A 20,484-nucleotide genomic window follows, 5' to 3' on the forward strand; every position below is an offset into this window, starting at 1 on the left:
TCAGCAACAACACAGGGAAGATACTGAAAAGCTGGTCAAAAAATCTTTACTAGATTTCTGTTCTAAAAAATTATGTATACAATAGACGTAAATATTCTGATCAAAGACAGTAAAATGCCATTCAAAAATCAACAATATCCGAAAGAATTTATCAAAAAAGTCCACAATTGAAGAAATTACCTTGGAGAACTGAGATCCTTCAGATCAATCAAGTGCCAAGCACTCAACAAAATTACCTATAATCATAGTACAAAGTAGTGTATATGAGTTCTAAAAAAACAATTTTACTTGGGATAAAATATGTATACTATGATTAATAAAAAGAATAAAAAAATTAAACAATTTAGACATAGAGTACTTTTAAAAACAGAAAAAAAAATTTTAAATCCTAACAAGAAAAGGAGAGAAACACAGAGATCTAGTTATCCCATTAAAACAGGAGTCAAGCCTTAGGGAATCATGCAGGTAGCTTAGGCAGTATGGAACTGGAGTAACTCATTTTAAGTTCTCAGAGCTTATATATACATTCATTATATGAGGGGACTGGTGTTGATGGCTTCTAAAATCCCTTCCCTTTATAATCCTATGAGTCAAAATAGTATAAAAACCAGAAATTTCACTTGGCTTATTAATTAGTTTTAGAGTAGTAGAATAACTGGCATCTTCTCATTTCTCACCTGGTGGCACTGGGACTTCTTTTGACTAACTTGTCTGACTTCTCTTGACTGACATGCTCTGCTTTTCAACATCCTTTTGTGTGATGTCTTCCACCATTAGATTATAAGCAACTTGAGGGTAGGGACTGTCTTTTTTTCATATCTGTATTCCTAGCACATAACAAAGTGCCTGGCACTTAGTAGGCACTTAATAAATGTTTACTGATTGATTATGGGAAAACAAAATAGCAATCATTTTCTCCTGTCAATATTAAAAATTAAAAGAGGAAAAAAATGACAAGAGACTAAAATCAAGTTTGACATATATAACACTAATGTGAGAGGTTCGGGAGTAGCTAGGCAGAAAAAAGATCCAGGGCTGGATATGGGAGTTCCTGGGTTCAAATCTGGCCTCAGACACTTCCCAGTTGTGTGACTCTGGGCAAGTCATTCAACCTCAATTGCCTAGCCCTTACTACTCTTTTGTCTTAGAACTGATCCTGACAGAAGGTAAGGGTTTAAAGGAAAAAAAATATGTGAATAAATAATTTTTTAAAAGTCTAATTATAACGGGTAAGTTAATTTGGCTTAAGTATTATTTAATTTTAGCATTATTAAAGTTCATAATAAATAACTTATTTTTAAAGATAATCACGCTATTTTATTGCTGTTTGAAATGATATGGATAGTTACCTGAGGCGCAAATCTTCCCACATCTTCAACAACCCACATAGCATCACAATCTCATAGTATTTTTTCCAACACTCAACAGCCTCTGCAGCAGATGGATCTTCTTTAATATTGCTTTGGTATTCAATTAGTTCCACACGCTTATTTTTGTACTTCTCCAAAGTTTTTTTAAAACGCTGCGCAATAGGACCAGGGATTGTACCATCTTGTATATCACACCACCTAAGAAATAAAACCATAAAAGAACTCTTTTCTTCTGAAATATAGTAATTTGGATCCTAAAACTTAGAGCTACCAGGGAGTTTTGTAGTAATAATCTAGAGTGATCCTAATTTTACAGAAAATCAAAGTTCAGATGGGTAAAAGTGACTTGTTTATTAAGTCCCAAAGTAGGCAGAGTAGGGATTCAAATCCAGGTCTTTCAACTCAAAATTCAGTACTTTTTGCATTAGATCAGAGGTGTCAAACTCACAAAATCCCCAAATATGGGGCTGCACCATTTTAAAATATAACTGGGAAATGTTAAACAAAATAAGTAAAAATACAACATAGATAATGCTAATTTGTGATTTTCTACCTTAATAGGTTGAAAAAAGGGATCCATTTCTGAGTTTGACACTATTGCTCTAGATCATTTATCAAAATATACTTACAGATTAATTCTTTCTTCAATTAGGGCTGTATAATTTTCACAACTTTCTTCGTCATCCCAGTCTCTCCAAAGGAAGTCATAGAAAAATCTAAAATAAATCAAAATTTTCTTTATTATGGTAAAAAAATTGTCAAAAATACTGGGAATTGGGTTTGACAAAATAGTACATTGATTTAGTGAGATCCTGTAATACAGTAAATATAGAAAGAAATGAGAAGTATTTAGAAATCTGGAAAGATCTATATGAAACAATGCAAAGTGAAAAAAGCAGAACTAGAAAAATGGAGGACATACTAACTAGATTATCTAAAAGGAAAAGTGAAGGAATATGAATGGAGAAAGATTCCTCAGGAAGACTGATAAAATTTAACTAAAAAACTTTAGATATAATAGGTGACACCACAAGCAAATTAGGGGAGCATGGAATAGTCTACCTGTAGAAGTATGGATAAATGAAGAATTTATGACCAAACAAGAGATAGAGAGCATTATTGGATACAAAATGGATAATTATGATCACATTAAATTAAAAAGGTTTTGCACAAACAAAACCAAGATTAGAAGGAAATCAGAACACTGAAGAAATTTTTTAATAACAAATTTTTTTATGAAGGTATAATTTCTCAAATATGTGAATAAAACATAATGCAATTTCTCCATTTGATAAATGGTTAAATGATATGATCAGGCAGTTTTCTGAAGAAATAAAACCTATCTATAGTCAAATGAAAAAATATACTAAATCATTTTTGATTAAAGAACTGCAAATTGGGGCAGTGAGATGGCTTAGTAGATTGAGAGGCAGGCCTAGAGATGGGAGGTCCTGGGTTCAAATCTGGATTCAGTTACTTCCTAACTTTGTGACCCATGGCAAGTCACCTAACCCCAATTGCCTAGCCCTTACTGCTCTTAGAACCGGTAGACAGTATTGATTCTAAGGATTTAAAAAAATAAAATAAAATAAAGAAATGCAAATTAAAACAACTCCAATGTATCATCTCACACCTCTAAGATTGGCTAATATGACAGAAAAGAAAAAAGGCAAATGTTAAAGGGGATGTGGGAAAACTGGGGCACGGATAGTTTAGTTGTAAACTTATCTGACCAATCTGGAAAGCACTTTGGAATTCTGTCCAAAGAACTAAAAAACTGCACACTCTTCGACCCAACAATAGCAATAAAAAGAGAATTAAAAAAATAAAAAATCTATCTATTTATATATATATTATATTTATAGTAGTAGCTTTTTGTGGTGGCAAAAAAAAAAGGAAATTGAGGGGATGCTCACCAATTAGGAAATGGCTAAATGAGTTGTGATATATGATTGTGCTGGAATACTATTGTGCTATAAGAAATAATAAGCAGGATATTCTCACCCTAGAAATACATGAACTGATGCAAAATGAAGTGAGCAGAATCACAAAAACATTGTACACAGCAACACCAATATTATTTAATGATTGCCTATGAATGACTTAACTCTTCTCAACATTATAAAGCTTCAAGACAATTCCAAAGGATTTAAGATGAAAAATGCTATCTACCTAGAGAGAAAGAACTGATGGAATCTGAATGCAGACTGAAGCATTCCATTTTTGACTTCCTTTATTTTTTCCATGACTTTTTTTTGCCTTTTTATTTTGTATTTTTTTTTCATGTTTTATTCAAAGACATTTTATTTTTCCAGTTATGTGTAATAACAATGTTCAACATACATTTTCTGAAATCATAAGATTCAAATTGTACCCCTTCCTCCCTTTTCCATTCCTCTCCCCTCTCAGAGATGATAAGCAATTTGATCTGAATTATACATATATCAAGTAAAAATACTTCCATGTTGGTCATTATTATAAGAAAATACTCATATAAAACCAAAACCCCAAAATAAAAATGTAAATAAACTAATGTGGAAGGTAGTCTACTTTGATATGCATCTGACTTCAGCAGTTCTTTCTCTGGAGGTGAAGAATATTCTTTGTCATAAGTCCTTCAGAACTGTCCTGGATCATTATATTGCTGAGAATAGCCAAGTCTTTCACAGTTGATCATATAATATTGCTGCTATTGTGTACAATGTTCTCCTGATTCTGCTTATTTCACTCTGCATCAGTTCATGAGGATCTTTCCAGCTTTTTTTCTGAAATCATTTTGCTCATTGTTTCTTACAGTACAATAGTATTCCATCACCAATATATACCACAATCATTTAGCCATGCCCCAATTAATGGACATTCCCTCAATTTCTAATTCTCTGCCACCACAAAAAGAGCTGCTATAAGTAGGTCCTTTCTCCTTTTTTTTATAATCTCTTTGGTATACAGACTCAGTAGCAGTACTACAGGATCAAAAGGTATATACCAGAATGGTGGGATCAGTTCAACAACTCCACCAACAATGATTAGCGCACCAATTTTGCCACATCCCCTCCAACATTTATCACTTTCCTTTACTGTCAGATTGGCCAATCTGATGATTGTGAGATGGTACCTCAGAGTTGTTTTAATTTGCATTTCTCTAATCAAGAGTAATTTAGAACATTTTTTCGTAACATTATTGATAGCTTTGATTTCCTCATCTGAAAATTGCTTGTTCCTATCCTTTTGATCTGTTTTCTTTCACAACATGACTAATATGGAAATATGTTGTATATGCCATCCCAAGGTGAGTAGGGAGGGAAAAAAGGAGAGAATTTGGAATTAAAATTTTTAAAAAACAAATGTTAAAAATTGTTTTTACATGTAATTGGAAAAAAATTTTCAAAATTATAATTTAGGTACTGAAATTAAACTAAAATAGGCAAATTTGGTTTTATTAAAGCTTTGTATTAATCTTTTGTTAAATTTAAAAAATTATCCATAACCTAAAGAATTGTGAGTCGTAAAATTGAAAACTTAATTTCTCTCAAGAATTAAAGTCTTACAATGTTAAAACCAGTGGAAATGTGGGTTGGCTATGGGCGGGGCTTGGGGGGGAGAAGGGGAAAGTAAGAACATGAATCATGTAACCATGGAAAATCTTATTAAAAATAATAAAGAAAAAAAGAATTAAAGTCTTGAAATTTTTCTTAAAAGGACTAATAGTTAGTGATAAGAGACTTTAAATTAGTGAGTCCTGTGTTATACTTTAGAATATCATAGTTTTCTATAGAAAAAATAAGACTACTGTTATTGAAGGAAAGCTCTAAAGTTAAATGTTTTTGGTTTTCTTCCTATAAGTAGTGATTAAGAAACAAGGAAACAATTAAAGAAAGTTAATTCATATACTATACTGGCAGAAACCAACTGACTTTGTCATGTGATGATATATGATATACTGAGGTGGCTGGAATAAACACATTAACTATGGTGAAAGCACATTAATTTAATAACATATTAGAAAGGTCCTAGGACAAGGAATATAGGTGCCTCATGAAACAAGGAGCTCCAGCAAGAGAAATAGGAAAGAGATGATCAGAAATAAAGATAATTAGTGCTAATAAGTATACATTGGTTATTTTTTAAAATGTGTTTAAACGTAGACAGAATTTTTCCCCTTATTTCCTAGACTTTTAAAAATCAAATTCTTAATAAAAAATTAAGCTCTATTCACATAAGTTTCTTATCCCAATGTATATACCTGCCAGAAAGAATAATACTTAAGAGGGTAGTTTCAAATACAACTAAAGTTAGATGCATTCTAGATGAACTGAACTTAGTACTATAGAATCAAAATAAAATAAAATGAAACCAAAAAATATTTACTGAGAGTCTTCCATGTTTAAGGACTACAAATCAAGTAAAACCAGCATAATTAATTTACTAGCTTAAAACCAATCAAAAATACTAATACCTTACAACTTCCAAGGCCAGAGCAATATCATGTATATCATCATCTTGCCCTTGGACTGGATAAACTTCCAAAAGAGGTACACTGTGCTCTAGTTCTTCTAATGTTTCATCAATCAAATCTCTTGGAATATTTGCAATATTGGATGAAAAGGGCTCAGCAACAGATACGGTAACTTTGAAACAAGATGATGAACTTTGGCGTGGTTTACAAGTTACCTAGGATAAATATTAGGAAATATACAATTAAAGATTTTGTTTGATTTTCCAATGAATTTTTTCATATGGCTTGCTTGTGGTTTTTAAAAATTTTTCTTACTTAACAAACCAATTTGTATAATTGTTATTTCAATCTAATTCTGTGTCAACTGCTTCATTAAAAAAAACCTCAAAACCTTTTATAGTTTGTATTTTGAAAATTATATTAGCATAAATGAGAGCATAGTTTGCATATTTTTCAGTATTTATTCTATTGTAGTAAATGTACTTTTGTTTAATAAACGATTACAACTAAATGGACATTTTTTGGAAGTATAAACTAGTCAGTTACTAAATATTTTAAGTAAATATTTGCAAGTGTATTGCAATACCTTAAGGTCCTAAATTTATCTGCCCATGATAAAAGAATTTACTTCAGATAAAGCAAAACGAATTCAGCAAACAGGGAATATCTATGTACAACTATTCGGTCTCTAGATAACAGGGTATTAGATCTAAGCTATAAAGGCTCTCAGAAATCATCTGTGGTCTAGGGAGCTAAGTGACTTGCCATGCCACATAGATAGTAGGTGATAGAGCCAGGATCAAATTCAGCCCTTTACCTTCACAGGTAATGCTTACTCCACAGTAGCATACTGCTTTTTCCTGCCAAAATTATTTCAAAAATAACTGTTAACACAGCATTCAACAATCCTCTTTCCAACATCTCAAAAGTAACATCTTTTGACCAACTTCCCAATTTTAACCTTTTATAGAATCAGCTGCTTCCTGTAAATGGATCCTTAACATCTTTTGGCAAAAACAATTAAAGTATACTATATAGGACCTGGAGGGTGCAGAAGAGATCTGGAGTCTCATCTGGATTTAGAAAAGTCTGAGTTAGGGGGCAGCTGGGTAGCTCAGTGGATTGAGAGCCAGGCCTAGAGACGGGAGGTCCTAGTTGAGTCTGGCCTCAGACACTTCCCAGCTGTGTGACCCTGGGAAGTCAAGCAAGTCACTTGACCCCCATTGCCCACCCTTACCAATCTTCCACCTAGGAGCCAATATACAGAAGTTAAGGGTTAAAAAATAATAAGAATAAAAAAAGGTCTGAGTTAAAATCTAATCTCGACACTAGCTATGTAATTTAACCTGCCTGCCTCAGTTTCCTCATCTGTAAAATAGAGATAATAATAGCACCTATCTCACAGGATTGTTGTGAGGATTAAATGAGTTAATAATTGTAAAGTGCTAGCACAGAGTATCTGGCAAACAGTTAAGTGCTATATAAATATTAGCTATTATTATGGATTATGTCTCTGCTACCTGAATTATCTAGTCTTCTAAAAAATGTACTTTATAATAGAAATCCATGAGAAAAAGGCAACTTATGAAATAGAAAAAAAAACACTTCTAGTCTAGAATGGAGATTTGAGGACAAAAATTCAACCACAAGAAATAAATCTTATGTCATGTTATTTAATACTGAGAGCAAGTCACTTAACAGCTTCTAGGCTCTGTCAAACAAATTAGTTGGACTAACTGATCTCTAAAGTCCTACCCAAATCCCAATTAATATGACCCAATGATTACTCTTTATATACAAAGAACAAAGATTGTTTGTTTTGGCCCAAATTGGCCATGACAAGAAATTTTGTGTATTGAACCTAATTTTCCTCCTGAATTCAAAGCTATAGATAAATTCCTTTAAGAATTTCTGGTCAGAAGATATAACAAAAATCACACTTGACATAACCACCATTTTAAAATGATGAACTTTAAAAGCAAACTCTTCATTTTAAATAAAAAAAAAATTCAACAAACCCCTATCATACATAAGCAGAATTTGTGCTGCTCTTCATTGTTCTCCATTTTACTTTGCTACTTTTCTGCTTCTGCTATTCTAAAGTTCTAAAGGACACTAACAGATTTGGACTTCATAAATTGCTGTATAATCATTCCTTTAAAATGTCTTTAGCTAAATTGTAGCTAATTCAAAGCTTTTAATTGTTGAGGAAACTGAAGCTTAAAAAGGTTAATGACTTCTTCAAGGTTATTTTTATTTATCCAGTTATTCAACATATAATTTTATGCACTTATGGTATGTAGGTTTTGAGTGAGAAATTGTAAGAGGGAAAATTTAGGGAATTTTATAGATATATATTTAAAGTGTGGCCGCCAGGAATCAATTAAATCAGACCCAAGTCAGCATGGGGTTGAGGAGTTTATTTATAATCTGGTAGGAAAAAAGTAGGACTAAAGAGAAAGGGAGAGGCTAGTCCAGGCCAAAGGCCTGGATGGAGAGAGAGGGTTAAAGGCTAAATAAATGAAGCTGTAAGCCACAAGGCCCAACAGCCAGATAGGCAGAGTTTGGAAGCAGCCCAGCTAGGCCAAGGAAGTCAGCCTAACTTACCCACGTGACAATACAGAGTGTAAGCTGTCTGTGGTCTCAGGAGATGCTTCAGCACCGAGTTGGAATCGGGAACTGCCTCCACTGGAAGTCAGTAACATACTTAAAGAGATAGTGTCCTTCGTCACTTCCTGTGGGTCCACCTCTAATTCAAATGGATAAATGGCAGTCTCTACATTGATTTGGACTGCCCAAAGGGCAGTCCCTTGTTCTAGATTTGCTACTCATTGTCACGTGTGGGTAACTCGTCTCCCCTCCCCACTAGGGAAGGTGAGGATTACATCATTTCTACGCCTAGGATGGGTAGACTTTTGACTATGAATGGGCTCAAGATAATTCCATTTACACAATATAAAGATTAGACAAATGGGGCAGCTTAGTAGCTCAGTGGATAGAGAGCCAGGCCTGGAATTGGGAGGATTTGAGTTGAAACCTGGCTTCAGACACTTCTTAGCTGTGTGAATCTGGGCAAGTCATTTAACCCCAGCTCCCTAACCCTTACTGCTCTTAGGCAGAAGATAAAGACCAAAAAAAACAATTAAGATGAAACATTATCTGTGCTCTCATAGAGATTATAGTCCAATCAGGACCTAAGACATGGATAACTATAATATATAATATCAGGTGATATTATAAAGTTGAAAAACAAAAGTTCTATGGGAAGTTTAAGGCAAATGTCATTAATTAAGAGATCACAGAAAACCTCATTTTAATTGGGCTTTAAAGGCTGCAAAGGAATCAAGAGGTGAAAAGTAGAAAGAATAATAAGTAAAGAACAAAGATAGGAGAACACAGGACATCCATAGAGAAGATAGCAATTTAATTGGGTTTTCAAGGCTAGGCAGGAATTGAATAGGTGAAACGAAGAAAAGTATTCTAGGTATAATGAAGAGTGCGAACAAAGCAGAGAAGCAGGTGGGCAAAGGGAATATTTAGGAGGTAGAGATTGTCTGGTTTGACTAAAAGAGAAAACACAGAGAAGGGAATAATAATCTAGGACTATAAACAGAGTGGTACTAGACAGTGAATGATTTGGAATACCAGGCAAAAAAGGATAGAATTAAGATTTGTGAGCAAAGAAAAGACATGATTAGATGTGGCAACACCATGTAAAATACTGGTGGTTAGGAATAAGAGTAAAGGTTTGGTAAAACGAATTTGTTGGCCTCTGCAATAATCCAAAAGGATGCTAATGAGGTGGTAGTAGGGATAGGTACCAGGTGAGATTTGAGAAATGTTGCAGTAGTGCCATCAGCAGACTTAGTAGCAGAAAGGATGTGAGAGACAAGTCAAGTCATAAATTAAATTATCATGCAACATTAGCTAAATGGTGTTTCCACAGGAAAAAAAATAGTGAGTTAAGATTTTGGGATGTAATAAAATCCAGTTAGAAATATGAGTCTGAAAGCTCAGAATTGGAAAGGGTATGTTTTAGATCTCTGAATATGGGAAAATGAGAATGGTATTTGCTTTTCTACCAGTCATTAGAAGTAAGCAATTTGGAAGTCATTTGAATACAGTAACTTTAAGTTATAAGAAGCCCACCATAAGAGAATGGTAAAAAGGGCTTGAGGTCATGCCACAAGACTCAGCTGAAGAAACAGGAATGTATCATCTGGATAAGACTCAGCAAAATCAGTAAAGGGCTATCGCCTGAAGAGCAATTAAACTAGTACTGATCATGCTCAGGGGGCAGAGCCAAGACTAACAGTGGTAAGCCACAAAAGGATATATTTAAGCTTCCAATAAGGAACACTACTAATTAGCAATATCTAAAAGTGTAATGAGATGCTCTTGAAAGTAGTGATAAAAACCCCTTGCCTTGCTGGAGGTCTTTTTTCTTAACATACTGGCAATGGTAGATATTATTAAATAATAGTGGTGATAATGGACATCCTTATTTCACTGCTGATCACTGCTGATCTTACTAGGAAGGCTTCTCTTCTAGTTTATCCCCATTACAGATAATGCTTCCCAAGGGTTTAGATAAGTACTTATTATTTTAAGGAAAACTCCATTGTTTTAAATTGGAATGGATGTTGTATTTTGTCAAAAGCTTTTTGCATCTACATGATAATCCCAATTGAATTGGCTTTTTTTTAATGGTTAGGTTTATCTAGTTTTGAGAGGGGAAAGATGAAGCCCTCCCCCCACCAGTATAGTTTTACTGCCCATTTTATCTTGTAACTCATTTAACTTTTCCTTTAAGAATTTGGATCCTATGCCTTTTGATGCATATATGTTAATATTGTTATTACTTTTGCCCATAGCTGTTGACAAAACATTTACTCTGCTTATCTCTTTTTCTTAGGTCTATTTTCGCATTTGTTTTCTCTTCAGATTTTGATTTCTATTCTGATTTTTTTTTAAACCTTGGCCAAAGCATAATAAACTGCTCTCCAGCCCTTTATTTTCACTCCGTTTCATTGTTTCAAGTCTGTTTCTTGTAAAAAAATATTGTTGGATTCTGCTTTTCAATTCATTATGGATGAGTTAATCCCATTCACATTCACAGTTAGGATTACTCTGTATTTCCCTCCACTTTTCCCCCCACCCCCAATTTATCCTTCTCTTTTTACCTTGCACCTCCACAAATCTGTTTTGTTTTCTAATACTGCCTCTCCCAATCTACTCTCCCTCCTGTAAGTGCTCCCCCCCCATCCCCTTTCACTCCTACTAGAGGGCAAGACAGATTTCTCTATCCAATTAAATGTTATCCTCCTTTGAGCCAATTCCAATGAGAGTAAGGGCTGCATTCCATTTCTGCAAAATTTGCCATCCACTGTAAAACCTTACTTTCATGCCTCCTTTATGATATAATTTTCTCTTCCCCCCTTCTCTTAGTGCACCCTATTTCTTAATCCTTATTTTTATTTTTTCAAAATCATCTCATAGTCAATTTACACCTGTGCTTCTATGTATATTTCTTCTAATTGCCCTAATGATTATAAAGATTTTTAAAGTTATAAATATCACTTCCCATATAAGAATATTAGTAATTCAACCCTTATTGAATCTCTTATGATTTCTCTTTCACATTTAACTTTTTATTCTTCCGAGTCTTGAATTTGAAAGTCAAATTTTCTATTCAGCTGTTTTTTCATCAGGAATGCTTAAAAATTCCCTCTTTCATTAAATACCTATTTTTTTCCCTTGAAGGATTAAACTCAAGTTTTGCTGGGAAAGTGATTCTTGGTTGTAGTCCTAGCTCCATAACTTTCTGGAATGATAGTCTAAGCCCTCTGATCCTATAATGTGGAAGCTGCTAAATCTTGTGTAATCCTGACTGTGGCTCCATGGTAACTGAAATGTTTGTTTCTGGCTGCTTGAAATATTTTCTCCTTGATCTGAGAGCTCTAGAATTTGGCTTATTCCTTGGAGTTTTCATTTTGGGATCTCTTTCAGGAGATGATCAATGAATTCTGTCCATTTCTGTTTTACCCATTGGATCTTAGATATCAGGACAGTTTTCCTTAATAATATCTTGAAATATGATGCCAACATTCTTTTTTTTTAATCATGGCTTTTTAGATAGTTTTACATTATTGCTCCTAGGTCTATTTTCCATGTCAGTTGTTTTTCCAATGAGATATTTGACATTTTCTTTTTTCATTCTTTTCATTTATTTTTGTCTTATCGAATCATTAGCTTCTACTTGTCCAATTCCAATTTTTAAAGAATTATTTTTTTCAGTGAGTTTGTGCCTCATTTTCCTTTTGGCCAATTCTACTCTTTAAGATGGTCTTTCTTCCATGAATTTTTGTATCTCTTTTTTCCATGTGTCCAATTCTAGTTTTTTAGAATGTTATCTTCTTGAGTATTTTTTGTGCTTCTTTTATCAAACTATTGGTTCTCTTTTTTTTTTTAACCCTTGTACTTTGGTGTATTGTCTCATAGGTGGAAGATTGGTAAGGGTGGGCAATGGGGGTCAAGTGACTTGCCCAGGGTCACACAGCTGGGAAGTGGCTGAGGCCGGGTTTGAACCTAGGACCTCCTGTCTCTAGGCCTGATTCTCACTCCACTGAGCTACCCAGCTGCCCCCTATTGTTTCTCTTTTGATAATTTTCTTACATCACTTTCATTTCTTTTCCCAATTTTTCTTCTGGCCCCCCACCCCCACCCCTTCTCTCTTAAAACCCTTACCTTCAGTCTTGGAATCAATACTGTGTATTGGTTCCAAGGTAGAAGAGTGGTAAGGGTAGGCAATGGGGGCCAAGTGACCTGCCCAGGGTCACACAGCTGGGAAGTGTCTGAGGCCAGATTTGAACCTAGGACCTTCTGTCTCTAGGCTGGCTCTCCATCCACTGAGCTACCCAACTTCCCCTGCTTCTACCTCTCTTATTTGATTTTTTTTTTTTTACCCTTGTACTTCGGTGTATTGTCTCATAGGTGGAAGATTGGTAAGGGTAGGCAATGGGGGTCAAGTGACTTGCCCAGGGTCACACAGCTGGGAAGTGGCTGAGGCCGGGTTTGAACCTAGGACCTCCTGTCTCTAGGCCTGACTCTCACTCCACTGAGCTACCCAGCTGCCCCATCTCTCTTATTTGATTTTAAAAATCCTTTTTCAACTCTTCCAGGAATTCTTGTTGGGCTTCTGCCCAATTCACATTCATTTTGACATGACAGTTTCTTCTGAGTTTGTGCCTTGATATTTCCTGCCACCATAGTAGCTTTTTATGATCAGATTCTTTTTGTGGTATTTGCTCTTTTTTTTTTTCAATCTATTGCTCAACTTTTAACTTTATGTTAAAATTGGGCTCTGCTCCAAGTCTGTCTCAGGCTTAAGGTTTTTTCATGCTGAGGTTTTCTGAGATAATTCAAGAGGTCTGTAATGTTTGGTGTTTCCAAGGAGGTATGATCTAAGGCAGGGGTCGGCAACTTATGGCTCTTTCTGCAGGAGCCATAAAGTCCATTTTTTTTCAGGTGCTGTTACAGGAGCGCACTGTGAGCATTGTACGGCTCTCACGGAATTACATTTTAAAAAATGTGGAGTTTATGGCTCTCACGGCCAAAAAGGTTGCTGACCCCTGATCTAAGGAGAGATCATACCTGTTCTCCTTATTTGTGTCTTGTCTTTTCCTAAGAAGGGACTTTCTTCCTTTAAAGCCACTAGGATCATCCTCCTGGCCCTTAATCTATGACTAGATTCCCTGCTCTCCTACAGTGGTCCTTTCTGCCTCAACTGAGACAAGGACCCCTAATCCCTCATGAGTAACCACGAGCACTCTTTTCCACCCTCTAGCCATTATCAGGCACCTACTCCCCTGTGGTTGCTCTCCTTTACTCTTAAATTATGACTCAGAATTGCATCTGGACAATGCAACAGGATGCTGAACCCAGTATCAGCAAGAGGTCCTCTGTAATCTCTTTCTGATCAGTTTTCCCATCTTATTATAATCCGTGGGTTGAAAGCTTCCAAAGCTCTGCTGCCACCACTATTGCAGTCATCTCTTAAGCCTGCTACTAGCATTGTGGAAGCCCAGCCACCACCCTAATGAGACAGTTCTTTTTTTTTTTTTAATTTTTTAAAATTTAAATTTTTAAATATTTTCCCATGTTTACATGGTTCATTTTCTTTCCCTCTCCTCTTCCCTCCCTGCTCCCAGATCTGGCAAGCAATTCCACTGGATTGTACAAATGTTATCACTTGACTATTTGCATATTATTCATTTTTGGATCTTTTAAAGCCTAAACCTCAAATCACATACCCATATATACATGTAATAAGTGATGTCATATATTTTGTTTTGCATTTCTACTCCCATAGTTCTTTCTCTCAATGTGGACACCATTCTTTTACATAAGTCCTTTGGGAGTGTCCTGGCTCACTGCATTGCTACTAGTAGCAAAGTCCATTACATTGGATTTTTCCCACAATGTTTTACTTTCTGTGTACAATGCTCTGGTTCTGCTCATTTCACCCAAGACAGATCTTTCTTGTTGTCTTTCTAAGTTGTCTTGACTGGAAAATTGTTTCAATTCAACCTTTTTTTGGATCTGTCACTCCAGAATTTAATTTTAGGCATTAAAGTTGTTTGGAGTGGAATTTGGGAGAGTTCAAGTGAATTCCTGTCTCTATTCTGACATCTTGACTATCTCTTATCTTTAAGCAAAAGCTAGATGGTCACTGAGTTCCCCTTTAATTCTGAAACAGCTGAGGGAGATAATGCAACAAAGTCAAATCGTTGGGGAACACAACAATAAGGCGCAAGAGAGAGGTTATTAGTATTAGTGATCTTTGAAATCTAAGAGTCAGGGGAATGGTGTTGAAAAATACATATTGCAAGCAATTGAAGTAAAAGAAGTAAAGAAATTGAACTGCATAGATAACTTTACCAATATGTTTAGTAAGGAATGGGAGAATATAGATCAGAGTATCCTATAATAATTTGTGAGTCAAAAAAACTGAGAAGACTTGAGCATATTTACAGACTGACAGCAAGGATTTAGTGGAGAAGAAGCTGAAAATGCTTCTGGGGAAAGGGATAGCTAATAAAAGTGTTCTTTAGGAAGCAAGAAGTATTGTGGCAAATGACACAGAACCTTAATGAGAAAGGAGAAATCTATGAAATCTTCTGTGGAAGGAAGAGAGTGGATAATATGGCAAGTTGTAAAAAAAAAAAGCATTTAAATTGAGTAAATGTTACTCATAATTTTAAGACTGACTAGCTTCAAGAAAAAAACCTCAAAAGGAATCAGAAAGACATAGGTTCAACTTCAGTCTTTGAGACATTGTGTAAGCCTAAGCAAGTCACTTAATGTCTTAGTGCTCTAGATCAGTGATGGGCAAACTTTTAAAAGAGGGGGCACCAAAGGAAAGGAAATGCTCATCTGTCAGTCTGTTTTTAAGGCAACTCTTTCGAAGTTTCATTGTACTGTATCCTACTAATTGTATTTGTTAGACTAGGAATAATGTGGGCTGCAGAGAACATTTCAGAGGGCCTCATCTGGCCCGCAGGCAGTAGTTTGCCCATCACTGATCTAGATAACTAACACTAGAACTAGCAAAGGCATGGGCCTGCTTTGGTAGAGGAAGTTTCCCCTCCTAAGAGTTCCCTATACTAATGAAATCACAGGTCCAGAAAAAAGAAAAAAATCCCAAAGAATTATGAGCAAGTTAACCAAAGTCCCAAATCTTTCTTCTCTTAAGTATCTGTAGGTTCAAAGATCTTATGTGATTAAAAATACTTTTATATGAAGATGATTGTACTGACCCACTTTTTGGTAAGAGTAATTTTGAGTTTTCTAGTAATAATGGATTACACTGCACTGTCCACATTCTTGAAACTTGTCTGCCTTTAACTAAAGTTGATTTACAGGATAAACAGATATATGGCTAGAAGAAGGGGAGAAAGAAGTGGTCTATGGAATTGAGATTCTTTCCATACAAAGCTAAATGACTCTCAGGGGAATCAAACCGAAAGCCTTGGCCTTTGAAGTAGCTTACTCTAACACATTGCTCTAACAGACTCAAATCATATCTGATGAAGATAAGAACTCCAAGTAGAAGCATGCCATTATAAAAATATGAGAAGATAAGAATTTTGCTGAGTGCTTTGGACCTTTGCTTTTTATTCCAAAGCTGAATCTAATTACATACAGTAATTCAAACCAGGATAACAGCAGTTTTGTCTGATAAACATTCCCTACATGATAAGTTTTAAGACACAGAAGTTTTTAAATTGCAATTTAGTTTTCATGTTGAATGACACTTTAAACATACTTTTAAAATTTTATTTTCCAAAGTGAGTATTCAATAACCCTACTAGTTTAGGCTTAACAACACTTAAAAAAATTTTTTTTGTGAAAAGATAGACCTCATCCAAGCACTATTTAAATTAACCCCAAAATAATAATGTCCAAATCAGTTGGATTTTATTTAAGAGTATTAAAAGGGCTTGATAATTTTATTTTAAAAAGAGTAAATTAAAAATAAATTTACCTCAACAAGAACTCCAACAAACGGTATAGAAGCTTCTTCGTATTTGATGAAGAACAACTCTGGGTTTGTCTTCCAGACACCAAGCCATTTGTCTTTCATCTTTAATTTTTCTGACAGATATTTGCTCATTGCTTCATCAGCATCCTCTGCCTAACACAAGCATAATATAAAATATTAATAACATTGTGTTTATGACTAAATTTTCTTGCTAATTCCCATTTAAATATAAATCAATGAAGGGAAAAGGAATGTTCCTTTTCATGAAAAAAGGAAATCTGAAGAAACAGAAAGAAAAGTAAAAATACCATTTAAGCATTTTATTTAGAATTAAACTGGAAAGCAATCTGTAAGCATAATATAATATTTTGCAAATGTGTCTTTCACTCAAAACTGGAATACAATATATTTACCCAGAAGCATAAATGTGTAATTCTATAAGTAAAATGATCACATAAAAACAAAGGAAATAATCCTTTGCCTCAAACTAACTTTTGCAAAGGGCGGTTAATATTGAGAGAACTTTTCAGAACTTTTTAGCCTATGAAAATCTAACGTGTTCTTTCATTTTATAGAAGCAAACATCAGCAACATCCAAATTTTCTTGCATTAATGGGATCGCTGTGGGTTAAAATTTCAATTCAAGATGGGAAAATGACATATTAAGTAATTTTTTTATAAGTGACAATAATTTACATATTAATATCAATTACTGTAAATTTCATTTACCAATTGCTATAAATATTTTTAGTATTCCTTTTTAGATTTACTTTAGTATCAAATGCATGTAGTTCATTAAAAACGGAATCTGAACTTTAAATTTTTTATTGAAATGTTATCTAATATTCACTGCCACCCAGGGTATAAGAACAGGCAAAAATTTAATTTTTTAGGAATATACATTACAAGTATTTGTCATTTGAGCAATTACTATTCCTAAAACGAGGATTTCGCCTCTTGCAAACACAAATCAAAGTTGAACTTGTGTCAATAAAGTTCCAAAGCCTAAATAATCTAATCCAAAAATAAAAATTTGAAAAGAAACCCCAGAGGTAGCAAATCCTTAATGGTGGGACACATGCCTTCGACTTTTAGGGATCACCAATTTAAAGAACACTTCCAAGTCTGTGGGAAAATAACGTAACAAGCTTATTTATAATGCAATAATAATAGTAATAGCAAAAGCTAGTCCTTAAGGGCTTAACAGGTATCATCATCTCATTTTATCCTCATAGAAATCCTGAAGGGAGGTGTTGCTATTACCCTCATTTTACTGACAAGGAAACTAAGGCAGAATAAGGTCAAGTGACTTGCCCAGGCTCACAAAATCTGAAAATGAATAGGCCCTGTGCTAAGCACTGGGGATACAAAAAAGAGGGAAAAGATTCCTTGCTTTCAAGGAATTTATAGTCTAATGAAGGAAACGACAAGCAAACAATTATATAAAAAACCTGTTATATATAGGACAAATAGATAATTAAGAGAGGGAAGGCATTAAAATTAAGAAGAGTTCTGTGGAAGATGGGTTTTAGTTGTGACTTGAAGGAAGCTGGGGAAACCAGGAGGCAGAGATGAAATGAGCACTCCAAGCTTGGGATACAGTCAAAAAAAATGTTCAAAGCCAAGAGATGGAGTATCTTATACAAGAAATAGGCAAGAGGCCAGGAATACTGGTTCAAAAAGTATGTGGTGAGGAGTAAGGTATAAAGAGATTGGGAAGGTAGGGGAGGGAGTTATATTATGAACTACTTTGAATGTCAAACAAGGTATTCTGTATTTGATCCTGAAGTTGTTAAAGTACACTGAGTAGGAGGGTAGGCAGGATGGCTATGCTTTAGGGAAATCACCTCAAGTCTCAGCTAAAGCCCCATATTCTATGAAAAGTCTTTCCACATCCCCCTTAATTCTAGAGCCTTTTCTCTGTTAATGATCTCCAATTTATCCTATAACTCATTTGTTTGTATAAAATGGTTTACATGTTGTCTTCCTTGATAGACTTCCTCTCTAAATTATCCTAGAGAGCAGACAGGCTGTCTTGGACACAATGAGTACCTGAGCAGAGTAAGCACTTAATAAAATGCTAGTTAACTGGCTCTAAGCAGGGCATTTTGCCCACTATGGAAGAAGGATAGGACTTGGAAGTTTAAATCTAGCTCAAGACACTTTCTAGCTGTGTGACCCTAGGCAAGTCATTTTATCTCTGTCTGTCTCAGCTTCCTCATCTGTAAAATGGGATTAACAATAGGACCTCCTTAGTTTCTTGAGACATTTGTAAATTTTGGAGTGCTCTATAAATACTAGATATTTTTAATACACCTATTTACATGAGTATTTCCATCCACTCACTGGGTCCCTGCGGAATATGATGCATGTGACTTATTAAAAAATAGAAACTTATCGTTAACATTTTTGTTGAAATGCTATCTGATGTTCACTCCCACCCAGGATAGGAGAACAAGCAAAAAATCTAATTTTTTTAGAAACACACACTCTAGAAGTACATCAAATTCCTGAGTTTCTGTGGAGCCAACCTGAGGGGCCCCTGAGAATTCAGTTGGGTGTCCTTGGGTGGGGGAGGGGGTGGCCCTAGGTGGCTACATCTGGATTCCAATTGGGGTGAGTTGGGCCAGAGTCTATATCATCCCCCCTGACAAGTTTTTCTGTCTCTAACCAGGAGAGAAATCACAAGGAGGGAAGAGGAAGGTGGTGGCCCTTGGGATCAGGGAGATCAGAATTCAAATCCCTACTCCTATTCTTCCTCATAAGGTGACCCCTGGTGGGTTGCTTAAGTGTAGAGGGCTGTTGGGAGGCTTGGAGAAGTTAACTGGAAACCACTAGCCCAGGCACCCGAGGGACAGGGAGGTGGGGGTACCGACGTCTCTTCCCCCTCGATCCCCCACCCCCCCACCCCATTCCCCCACCGCAGCTGGCCCGGGCCAGCCTCACCTTGCAGCCCTGCAACACCTGGTCACAATAGAGCGCCACCTTCTCGTCTCGCCACATGCCCCTCATGGGGGACACACAGACTGGCGGCAGCGGCTGCGCCTCCTCCTCCTCCTCCTCATGCACCGAGAGCAGGCCTTCCTCTTCTTCCTCCTCCTCCTCGCCCTCGGCGGGGCCCTCAGCCTGGGGGATGGGCAGGAGCTGTAGCCGCCGCCTCGCCGCCTCTCGGCCCGCCTTGCCCTTCACCGGTCTCGGCGAGGCCACTACCGACCGCACCGGGGAAACGTTGCTTTTGACGGTCGCGTCATCGAGAGCCGAGAAAACGGTCTTCTCCCCGCGTCTCCCGGGGCTTATCACCGCAGCGGAGTCCCCAGTCTCGGTATTGTCGGGTCCCGACGCCATCTCATCCGCAGCCTGACCCCGAGGTAGAACCGTTGGCCACTTTTCCCGCCCAGCGCAGAGCCGGCCAATGGGCACGCGGCACGCTCCCCGGCGTCGCAACGAGCGGCAGCGACGGCGCGCGGTACTATGGGAGGAGGGGGGCAGCCACATGGGCTCGAGGCCTCCCTTCTTCCCGACACCCCATGCTCATCTTGCGCACGCATAATCCACCCTTCCCGCTGCTGCCCACACCCGGCTCTTTTCTCGGGAGCTTCATTGGGGAGGTGGTGACGTCACCACGACTACTCCCTTTTCCTGGGGGATGCTGGAACAAAGGTGTTTTCGCTTTTTTTACTCATTGCAAGGTGTCACACTGAATAAACGATAATTTAAATACACTTGCCCCCCCTCTGACCCCAGATGCTACACACCGGAGCCCTCATTTATGTACAAACATGCACAAGACACGGTCATGGGAAATTTACAACCCCACTGAGCCAGCCAACACTGTGGCTTTGGACAGTCATTTACCACAACTATTTAAAAGCGGTGAGAAGGAAAGGATGGGAGGTTTTTATCAATTAAACATTTGTCAAGCGCGCAAGGACAAAAATGAAACAAAAGGTACTTGGGAATGTACGGACAATAGGTAGCCAATATGTGTCCATCAAACGGAGCCAATAATCAAAATGGCCAGCAAATGTTTATTTACTGTGGACACTCTGCTACTATCTGAGTCACTCTAGTTGTATATACTTGCCCTTCTATTGCTGCTGTTCAATTGTGCCCAT

General features: G+C 36.5%; 1 protein-coding gene across 1 annotated transcript in view; it reads right to left on the reverse strand.

Moving 5' to 3' along the window:
- The window catches only part of SHCBP1L (SHC binding and spindle associated 1 like), a 40,276-nt gene extending 20,562 nt beyond the window's left edge, over nucleotides 1-19,714 (reverse strand). The window contains exons 1-5 of the mRNA XM_044676067.1: nucleotides 19,316-19,714; nucleotides 16,373-16,522; nucleotides 5,827-6,041; nucleotides 2,000-2,086; nucleotides 1,350-1,568 (exon numbers count right to left, since the gene is read on the reverse strand). Of these exons, the coding sequence (XP_044532002.1) occupies nucleotides 1,350-1,568; nucleotides 2,000-2,086; nucleotides 5,827-6,041; nucleotides 16,373-16,522; nucleotides 19,316-19,714 (1,070 nt within the window). The remainder of the gene's footprint in view (nucleotides 1-1,349; nucleotides 1,569-1,999; nucleotides 2,087-5,826; nucleotides 6,042-16,372; nucleotides 16,523-19,315) is intronic.
- Nucleotides 19,715-20,484: the final 770 nt, after the last annotated feature.

Source organism: Gracilinanus agilis, chromosome 4 (genome assembly GCF_016433145.1).
Source record: "Gracilinanus agilis isolate LMUSP501 chromosome 4, AgileGrace, whole genome shotgun sequence".
Lineage (NCBI taxonomy): Eukaryota > Metazoa > Chordata > Mammalia > Didelphimorphia > Didelphidae > Gracilinanus > Gracilinanus agilis.